Below are 11,056 nucleotides of genomic sequence, written 5' to 3'. Positions count from 1 at the left end.
CACACACACACACACACACACGTATACATACTAACATAGTGAGTTAGAATCGCTATATTTTTCCTACTATCGTCGAGATTATCGAGTACAAAAGCGATCGAGCGCGAATTAAGGAATGCCTTGATTCGACAGAGAAACGTAGACATAGCTTCAAAAATTAGTGGATGCATCGTTTTAAATGATGCTTAACACTTTTAATGCCGGCTTTCCACACGCCGCCAAAGTGCGGCAATGTACGAGGTAGGAAGTGCCACGCAGTTCCATCGGTAGCGAGTCGATTGCGGAAGTTGGGATCGCGAATTGCTTTCGCATGTGCATCGGACAATTCGCGATCGGCGCTGTGAAATGTGGTTCCGTTATCGGAATACGTGGACGTCGATAGTCCTCGGCGAGAAACAAATCGTTGATACGCTGCGATAAAGGTAGAAGAGATATAATCGCTGACAAGCTCTGAATATAGAGCTTTGATCGTAAGACATATATAACGCGATATAGGCCTTTTGCGATTTATACCCTCGTATAAATGGGAGTCGTTCGAATAGCAATCGGACCTCTGCAATCAACGTCAGTATAGACAAATGCGCGAGTGGTGCGGTTGACTCTCGCAGCTGGGAGATCGCCTATGGGCTCGACGGGCACATTGACGCGCTCACGCGTGCATGATAAGCACTTATAAAGAACGGATTGAATGATGGCGCGGACCCGGAAAATCCAGAATTTATATCACAATGACACAAGCGTTAATTGAGAACCGACATGCAACGTTCTAAGATGATGGTGCTGGATAATGAGTATTAACAGCGGGTGTGCGTGTAAGACAATGGAGTTCCTCGTCGCTCCTGGCAGGCAAGCTCGACGGAGTCTTCCTGGAATAGCAATAAGTCCATCCTCGTCCATATAAGGATTGAGAACAGAGAGCAGGCTGTTTTTCGGTACCAGGCGCTGATGTTTTAGAGCCGCGATCTCATTAAGAAACATGTCTGACTGCATAATTTTGAGCCAGTAGCGTTTGGCATTCTGAATTTCTTTGGGGAGTAAAGTCGCGGTATTCGTTTACATGTTTTTAAAGTGTCGGAGTCGATTTAGAAAACGGTACAGGTAAGCGGTAATTCGTAGCAATTTTTACCACAAAGAATAACGCGATGCGAGATCCCAATTTGGTGTAGCATGCAATGCACATACCGGAGACTCGAGAAAAATATCGGAGGGTACCGAAGGGCACGAGGTCGACCAAGACTCGAAAGAATACTGTAACCAGGAGGACCTGACCATCATAAAGCATGTATTGAAAAAATCGGGAACGAGATCGCGGGATGCGCAATCCGCGAGATTGGTGTTTGTCGTAACATGACGCCAAGAAACTCCACCAAGAAGTGATTGTACAGCCGAAACATGATTGGCGACAAAGGTTTTTCATCGAGAAGATGACTGACTCAGTCAGGCAAGTGTAATGGTGGAGTCCGTCTAGTAATGACACTTGAGATTCGCGCTGAGCACGCGAAATGTATCAAGCGAGAAAAAAGTAACGCAGCGGATAATTTCAATTGCGCTGATCGTTTTAAGAGGGGCCACTTTTGATTTGACAGCGAGAAGAGAGACAGTGATTGAGCCGTCTATATTAACGAAGATACACTGCTGCAGCAAAAACCGCAGTCGACGCGTCGGAAAACCCATGAACGGCGCGATATAGAGTACGAGATCCGTAAGTAGTCCAGCGCGGAATGCTAATAGCATTGTGACACGGAAGTCGTTGATGGTAATCAGACCAGCAATCAAAAAGTTAGCTAGGAATTTCGTCCCATCGACATTGGAGTGACCACAGTCGCTGCATAAAGATTTTGGCGATAATACTGACAGGAGTGGCCCATCCTAAAGAATCGAATAACTTGGTGATCGTCAACAGAATGGCTCATTTGGTTCTTTCGGATGATGACGGTATGGTCGCGCAAAATTGAAAGATATATAGCTTAGGATTCCAAAATATTCCTAAGACCTTAAGGTGCTCATCGTCTTGAAGAACCTTTTGTGTGGCTAAACCATGGTCAGCGAGATCGAGATCGGATAGTAGAGCGGTGGCGTTGCTCGCCCATTTTCGAAGACGAAAGACTCCTTTCTGTAATAATTGATCGCGTGTTTGACAAGTAAGAATCTGTACCGAAAGCGCAATCGTCAACATATATCTGATGACCTAAAACGGAAACCGTGAACAGAAATTTGGCACGTTCATCGTTGACGAGTTGATCTAAGACCCGAAAGGCTAAGTAGAGAGCAGTAGCTGTGCCATAAGTAACGGTAAGAAGACGATAATCCGTGATTGATTCACCAGGGATAGGATGTCACAAAATGCGCTGGTAGTCGGTGTCCCGGGAGTCAACTAAAATTTGCCGATATACATTTTGGCGATATCGGTGGTAGACACGTAACGGTATTGGCGTCAATGCATTAAACAGTAGCTAAATTCCTCTGTAGTTTAGGGCCATTGAGTTCAATGACGTTCCCGTTTGAGATGCAGCATGAAGCGTTGAACACAACTAAGCGGGTGGTTACACGGCTGTCACGTAAGACAACGTGATGCGAAATATAATAAATTTGCTCTGGTTTGACAATTTCTGTCAATAGACTTTTAATCATATGATCGAGTGCTTCATACTCTGTGAGAAATTCGCGGTACTCGGAAGCGTTAATTGGGTCTCGAATTAAGTGTTTCCAAGCGGTAAAAGCTCGAAACAGCAATAGAGCGCGAGTCGCCTATCGAGATAAGTAGTCCGTTTTTAAACGGTAGTCGGACGATGTAGCGACCCTCTGGCGTACGGGAATGTGTAGTTTTGAAGTGTTCTTCACACTAGTACTCCTCAGGGCTCCGAGGAACTTCCTGAGACACTTCCTCAACTTCCCAAAAGCAACGAAGATCGCGATCGAGAGTTTCAAGAACAACTCCGTGATGCGCAAGCTCAGAAATTGACTCAATAGTCGGAAACGAGGCTATTGGTCCAGAAAGAATCCAGCCTTTAATAGTATTTTGCGCGGTAGGCTCATGTCGGAACTTTTTCGAACACCGTTGAGAACGAGCATGCCGAATAAATCGGCACCGATTATGATATCGATTGGATCCGAACTCATGGGATCACAACCGGTAAATTCGAGTCCTGTGACGTGTTTCCAATTGTACGCAATATCGATTCGATTCGGTAAATATTTCATTAATAATTGAAGTATAATCGCATGGTATAGACAGGTCCGTCGCGATACACCGGAGTAAATCGTAATTTGGGCAGAGTGACGCACGATGGATTGCATTTCGCTAATGCCGGTAATGGAGACGGAACGATTAATTCTCGAAAGGCGTAGGCGTTGAGCGAGCATTTAACGAAGATAATTATTATTTATTATTATTAAATCGAAATTTTAATAAACTAACATTCCAAGTACAAAAACGTCGAAAAAATGTCAAAAAACCGTTTTTTTCGTTGAGTAACGGTTATAAATAAACGTTTTTAATACATTATAAGTGTCCATGTAGGAAACATTAGAAGTATTGTAATGATAGCTAGGCTAGCGCTGTATAACATCTAGTAGAATAGAGTAATATTTAAGTAATTCAGTCATATTGCAACTGCAGGATCATTTTGCAACCTGCAAACCATTGATTTCCGAAAAATCAGCGAATTTTAATTGTGCACCTTAATTGCGAAAATGCAATCTAGCGGAAGCAACGCGCAAATACTGCAAATATAATTAATTTCTTATAGACTTTTTTTATAGAGTATTAATAAATTTATTTATTCTAAATAGTATAAAATTAATAAATTTTTATGTAGATATTTAGAGTTTTGGAGACGCTATTAGCGCTATTTGTGTCATTCTGCTTTTGTTTTATATCTAATATACAATAAAAATAGAAAAACATAAGCGCTAATAGCGTATGCCCGAACGCAACTAATATATGTTTAATAAATAGCATTTGATATATCATTATTTTCTACAACAGTAATATTAATATTGATTAAAGATATAAAAAATACATCCAGGCGCCAAGGAATGTCCCATATTGAATCTGAATACGGGTGTGCCGAAACCGATCATGTGATCTGTGCCGTAATTTTCGCGAGCAGATAGGTCCTGCCGTGGGATTTGTCCCACGAATCTTGCAACACTGCTGCAAAGTTACATATTATTTATCGGTGTATAGCCTTTATGAAGGTCTTTTATGTTTATTTGGAGGTTGAGACTGTTTTTTTGTTTCTTATTAATGTTTAACCTTTGAAATTAATCTTCTGCCACAGCAAGGTTCTTCATCTAAAATTTTTACATTGTCCTACTGAAAATCATGATCGAATTTTAATTTGTGTTCTGTTTAATCTGTGTTATAACAGATCTGGCAGACGTATTCCAACCAATGTGATTTCGATTTTTTGAAATTCGTGTTTTTAATTTTCTGCCCGTCTGTCCTATGTATGTTGTGTCACAGTTATTGCACATGATTTCATAAACTACATTATTTTTTGACAATTGGGGATCTTTCTGAACCATGATACATTTTTAAAGTTTATTCAAGCTGTGAAAAGATACTTTGACTTCATTATTATTGAATTGCTTATCCTCGGTAATTATTGCAGAAAAGTTAAATTTCTTCCATGACCTTGACATATGTTGTACAATTTTTTATTACCGTATTTTCTCATATTGGTAAAAATAAGAAAATAGCAGTACTAAAAAGTTAATAAAAAATTCTGAAAAAAGTAGAGATCAACGAGAAGAAAATAAACAATTTTTGTCTCTTGCAGTTTTTCTGTAACGTTGATAGTATTTGAATAAAAAATTATTCAAAACCAATTTTTGGCAATGTTTAGCAATTAATATCTTGTTAACTATTGCGAAAATTGCAAAATAGTAAATGATTTTTCTTCTCAGTTTAGTCCATTCTACCTCTCCGAAAGATTTATCATTTTCCAAACACCCTATAGTAAAAAAAGATAAAAATTTTTTTAAACTTTTTTGTTAATAACTTTTTAAGAAATGACGATCATTGGCATAAAACCTGTTGGAGGTTACTTAGGATCATGGCCTTGATAACCTATGTCAAGATCAAGGTTATCGGGAAGATTTAACCTTTTCGTAATAATTACTAACTTTTCAGTGCATGATGCAATGAAAGGTAACGAAAATAGAACGGTATGTGGTCGTTGAATGACATCAGAACATTTTTTTCTAACTTTTGCAATACCACGTCAATAATGATGAGTGAGTCCATGGCTGTACTAAAATGTTGTTTATAAATAGTGTTGTCAAAAAAGAAGTAAGTGGAATTCAAAATGATTCTCTTAATTTTATTTTTGACAATTAAAAAAAAATTGAAAATCTTTTTCAAAGAAGAATAACGATGAACAATCCATCCAATAACAATACTAATACAACTGCATCTTCTTCTTGGTTTACGGTACCTTTTATTCATACACTAAAAAGTTCAATTAATTCAATAATAACGAAGTCAGAGTATCTTTTCACAGCTTGAAAAAAAACTAGAAATGTATCAAGGTTCAGAAAGATCCCCGTCCCCAATTGTCAAAAAATAATGTGGTTTATAAGGTCATGTGCAATGTGACGCAACATACATAGGACAGACAATCAAAAAAAGAATTTCAGAAAATCGAAATCACATTGATTGGAACGCGTCTGCCCGATCTATCATAACAGAACAAAGATTAAAATTCGATTATGATTTTCAATAGAACAATGTAAAAATTTTAGACGATGAACTTTGCTATGGCAAAAGATTAATTTCAAAGATGTTGAACATTAAGAAATAAAAAAACAGTCTCAATCTCCAAACAAACATAGAAGGCCTTTCATAAAGGCTATACATCGATAAATAATGTGTGACTTTGCAGTGCCAAGAATATAATTTTTTCGTATGTCTTTCGCTCAGTGTTGGTTGGTCGAGACATTCATACATATTTACTCCAATTCTTTTGCTTTTAAATGCTTTTCTGACTATCGTTTTGATTTCAATTTTTAAACTATGACGACACCTATGTATTCTCACACTCCCCATACATCATATACACATTGACTATTGCATTCAATAGTTAAACGTCCTCACATTATGTGAGGATGTGAAAAACAATAGAATAACTGTTTGGTTTTTTTATCGAAGTGACGCGTTTGCTTGCATTTTTTATTAAAATTAATTATATCTATCATGTTTCTATCGTACCAGATTATTGAATTCACCAACAATCTTTCAATTGTTTGCGAGCAAATTCGTATACTCTGTAAAATACTCATCGAGTATCGTACGTATAATTTTTTCTACAGTTATTCAATGTACAATATACTCGCTTGTGACATCTGAAGAAGGCTCAAATCAGCAGCCAAAACATATTATGTTACGATCATTGTTTCAAGTTTAATTTAATTTAATTATAGTCAGTTTCTATATCTAAAAATTTTTTTGATTTTTTATTTGTGTGAACTTTATAACCGACTCTTGCCCCTTTCATTATTTATATTGTTAACATTAACAATTATTATATTAAACAATGGAACCTAATTATTATATATATATATGTCAAAACATTACTGTTTTGTGACGTGTCGCTGATGTCACCTTGTCTTGAAAGGCTCGCTCGCCAAGGCAGCTGTAATGACGACGATTCTCTTTGTTGTAACAGATAAACTTTATTCTTCAGTCAGAATTAATATTCATTTGAAGCGGGCAGTAGGTAATGCTCGTAATCCGAGAATTGATTCGTTCAGTTATATGCGTGCATATATACTTCGCACTTGGTACGACGTTGAATAAATTTCCGTAGCCGCTAGAAAGAATTCAGATTGCAGCAACGAGATCGACAAATCTCGCCGGACACTTAGGTAATTCTTGCGCACTGAATGTCCTCGCAGTACGCGTATATCGATAATGTTACGGGGCACAATACCGCGTTGATATGAGACACTTCGGTTTGGTTCACCTGAATATTCGGGCTACAATTTGTTACGCACGAATCTCGGTTAATAATCCGTATTGGTCGGGATCGGGAAGCGAACTGAATATTCGCACACGGAATGTGTGTGCGATCGTCAGCTTTTTGGGATTTGCGCAAGGGGGGTCGTGTACCATTTGAGACAGACAGCGATTAGACAGTGATTAGACAGTGATTAGAGAACAGGAGCGAGATATGCTCGTGTTACGGCTCGGTGTCGATGAGCTGTTTGCTTGCTCCGAGAATACATGAAACTTAATGATAATTCCAGAACAATTACTTATTTTAAATACACTTAATTTCTATATGGTAATTTGATAAATAATTAGAAATTACAATAAATTCGCTACAAACTTGACGAAATGGAATGAAACTCGCTCTGCGTGGAAAGTCGTGTGTCTTTTGGCTGAGGAGGGAGGTGGAGCTCGCTTCGCGTGAAAAGTCGTGCGCCACTGAAGCAGGGGGGAGGGGGGGGATGAAAGTCGCTTTGCGTGGAAAACTGAATGCTCGTTGGCAATGAGAGTGGTGAAATTCGTTTTGCATGAACAGTTGCAAAATTCGTATTAAAGCAGAAAATTGTTCTATATTGTAAAAAAATCATTATTTTTCAAACTTTCCTTCTCAATAATTTTTAAACAAATAATGAGCAATAGCTAAAATTTGTTGGAGGTTACTTAAGATCATGATCTTGATGATATATGTCAAGGTCATCGGAGAGACCTCCACTAATGTGAACATTTACCGTATTTAATTATACTCGTAAGCTGATTTGTGCGTGCGTGCGTGCGTATATGTGTGTGTATGTGTGATCACAATTACTTATTTATTTTATGAAGTTTTATATTGTAATATAAAGCCTTTTATATTATAATATAAAAATATTCTCCATTTTATGAAAACATCATCCTTATATAAAGTGACATTTTCCTGTTGCGCTGTATTCTTTGTATTTGTACGCTATTTGATATGGATAAGAGACAAAGTATGCAACAATTTAATTTTGCAAATGACATTTAATGTGTCATTAGAATAAGGATGAAAAATGTGACAAATTATAACAGATATTTTTTCAATGACTTTGAAAAAGGAAATCTTACGCAAAAGAGTAATAATCGGAAGGTCTCCTCACCTGTTGCGATTGCTTGCCGGTGAAAGCGCTATGCCATCCACGTGCACTGGATTGATTACATGCGTCTTTGCTACCATGAATCCAACCGCCTCCGATTTTGCTTTCATAGAATCGTGTCGAATCTTCCAAGAATTGTTGTCTCTTGAAGAATACACAATGATGCCGGGATCGGTAATATCAGTGTCGGTAATATATGCCATACCACCATTCTCGTGATCGAGAACAATGTCATTAAGGTATGCAGTTTTGCGGCGAACTACATGCTCAGGGAATTGATAAATACGAACGATCTTATTGTTCTTAAGATCAAGAATGACAAGACGCGGCGAGCAGTCAGCTTTGGATTCTCTGAGAGATGTGGGTCGACCAGTGTCAAGTATCCATATGCGATCTTTAAGATCGATTTCTATGCCGTGGACCAGTTGAAATGCCGTGCAGTCACCCAGTTTCTGCATATCCCAGGTGGGGAAGGCCTCCAATTTAGGCGATGTAATGTCATTAATCGGTTTCGCCGATGTCATGCCTAGTGTCACCGGCACGCCGTCTTTCCATCGCGGTAATGTCAGATACATTTTATCCTTCCAAAATTTCACAGTAGTGATGAAATTATTTGCTGGTATGTAATCACCACGCATTATAGCATATTGCCGCTCTTCGTCCGATGGCCATTGGAAGTCAATAGACTTCCATTCAAAAATTACTTGAAACGGCTCATGGCATGATACTATGATGATTAGAAAACCCAGTAACATCAATTGCTTCATTATCATAGAAGTTGATAATATCTTTGATATAATGCTATAATGCGAATATCACTAAAAATTTTTTTTTCCCTTCTTTCTTCGTAGATTAGGTGCTACGCGCCGCACAGTAATCTAAGCCTGTTTAAGAAATTTAATAAAATGTGACTGATATGATATAGAAACATTGATATCAAAACACTTTGATATTAAAAAAACATAGAATTTTAATAAAAGCATTTCATGATATATTTCTAATATATTTTCAAAATACTCTTATTATTTACTTAAAACAAATAATATTCACGTAACATTTTTTTGTACATATGTACATGTGCACGCTTCAGAACGAATTAAACTAAGTTTTTTCCAACAGTTCTTGATCATTTCCTAATTTTCACAATCGAGGTATTATTTCTAAAGCGCCGAATATCCGCCAAATATCGATAGCTTGGTGAGGAGTCGAGCAAGCGCTCCGCTCACCGCCACGAACCTCGAAGTTCGAACGGCGCAGCGCGCTTGCTGGACCATCCCCGCTCCTCGCGGTTCGGGCGCCGTGCGCTTGGTGAGCCGTACCTTCGGCAATAGTAGCTCGGGCGAACGCGCGTATGCAGTATCTTTAAACATTGATATCTCGTTAATTATTGCGAGCAAAATAGTACAGGACTTTTCGACTTAGTTTAGTTCGCTCTACTTGCTCGAGACGAGAAGGGCCGTACATTCCAGCCATCTGTATATAAATTAAACAATAAATAAAAGATTCCGCACTATTTCGATATGAAATTGAGTCTCGGTGAAATCAACTGGTTTTCTTATATGTTATACCTTATGACCTGCTAAACACAACATATAAGTTTTAGCGCAAAAAAATAAATAGTTTTTGTGTTCAATTTACAATCTCTGACATCTTTATAAAATACTCAATAACTTCTAAACGGCTGATATTAAAATTACAGTAAATTTTTAAAAAGGTCTCAACAAGGACTATAAAAAAATAAAAGAAAAAGTAAGGACGTCTCAATTAAAAAATTCGAGTTAATTTTGCCCTACCTTGGCGACGCCACCTAAAATCAAACTGATAAAGCCAACGGCTAGGTCTATTCAAACTCTACAATTTTTATCTAAAATTTTTTTTATAAAACTTATAGTTTTCCAGATATTTTGCCGTCTCGCAACATTTTATGTTTCTTATATGATTATACAATGATGCCATATACAATATAATTATATTCCACATATAATCACATACTATCATATATAATGTCCAAGATATATATAAAACGATACTTTGTTACAGGATATATAGTGTAATTCTGTAGCATAATGATAATAAGTAACAGGCAAAGTAAGAGTCAACACGTTTCTTTGAAATTAACAAAAGAATATATTTCAATTAACAAAGGTAAAATTACATAACGTTACAAGTTTCGGCTACCGGATTGAGCCCTCTTCAGACATTAACATAATGAAAAAATCGCAGAACAAAATCAATTATCGCAAATGATCGCATATTCATAACATTCACAGTTCGGGTGAGTCTTGATGTAGAGTTCGACATTATTTCCATACGATTGAACCATCAAATGTATTAAAAAATCTTGGCAAAGCTCTAGTTGATAAAAAGAAAAACTTAAAAACTGTACACAAAAAGGTCTACGTGTAAATGAATTAACATATCAAAACAGACTATGAAGGGTCTGTTTTGATCCGCACTACTGAACGTACATAGTGGCCGGCGCGTAATGTCTGTCTTACACATCTGCGTTCGTCCTTTCTGTATATATTCCAAAAGTTCTTTTTGGACACACTCGAATTTTTTTACACATGATTTCTGGTGAGTTTTGATTATATTTTTTATTATTTTTATTAGTTTTCCGGTATGTTAATTCATTTACGCGTAGATCTTTTTGCGTACAGTTTTTAAGTTTTTCTTTTTATCAACTAGAGCTTTGCCAAGATTTTTTAATACATTTGACGGTTCAATCGTATGGAAATAATGTCGAACTCTACATCAAGACTCACCCGAACTGTGAATGTTATGAATATGCGATCATTTGCGATAATTGATTTTGTTCTGCGATTTTTTCATTATGTTAATGTCTGAAGAGGGCTCAATCCGGTAGCCGAAACTTGTAACGTTATGTAATTTTACCTTTGTTAATTGAAATATATTCTTTTGTTAATTTCAAAGAAACGTGTTGACTCTT

At 37.1% G+C, this 11,056-nt stretch overlaps 1 protein-coding gene across 1 annotated transcript in view; it reads right to left on the bottom strand.

Annotated features, from left to right (window-relative positions):
• Positions 1 to 8,981, bottom strand: part of LOC108753267 (major royal jelly protein 3-like) — a 31,141-nt gene extending 22,160 nt beyond the window's left edge. Inside the window, exon 1 of the mRNA XM_018494712.1 lies at positions 8,110 to 8,981. Coding sequence (XP_018350214.1) covers positions 8,110 to 8,879 — 770 coding nt within the window. The 5' untranslated portion in view covers positions 8,880 to 8,981. The remainder of the gene's footprint in view (positions 1 to 8,109) is intronic.
• Positions 8,982 to 11,056: the final 2,075 nt, after the last annotated feature.

This window comes from Trachymyrmex septentrionalis, unplaced genomic scaffold (assembly GCF_001594115.1).
Source record: "Trachymyrmex septentrionalis isolate Tsep2-gDNA-1 unplaced genomic scaffold, Tsep1.0 scaffold679, whole genome shotgun sequence".
In the NCBI taxonomy this organism is placed as follows: domain Eukaryota; kingdom Metazoa; phylum Arthropoda; class Insecta; order Hymenoptera; family Formicidae; genus Trachymyrmex; species Trachymyrmex septentrionalis.
The sequence above is the reverse complement of the archived record's forward strand: the minus strand, read 5'-3'. Positions and strand labels throughout refer to the sequence as shown.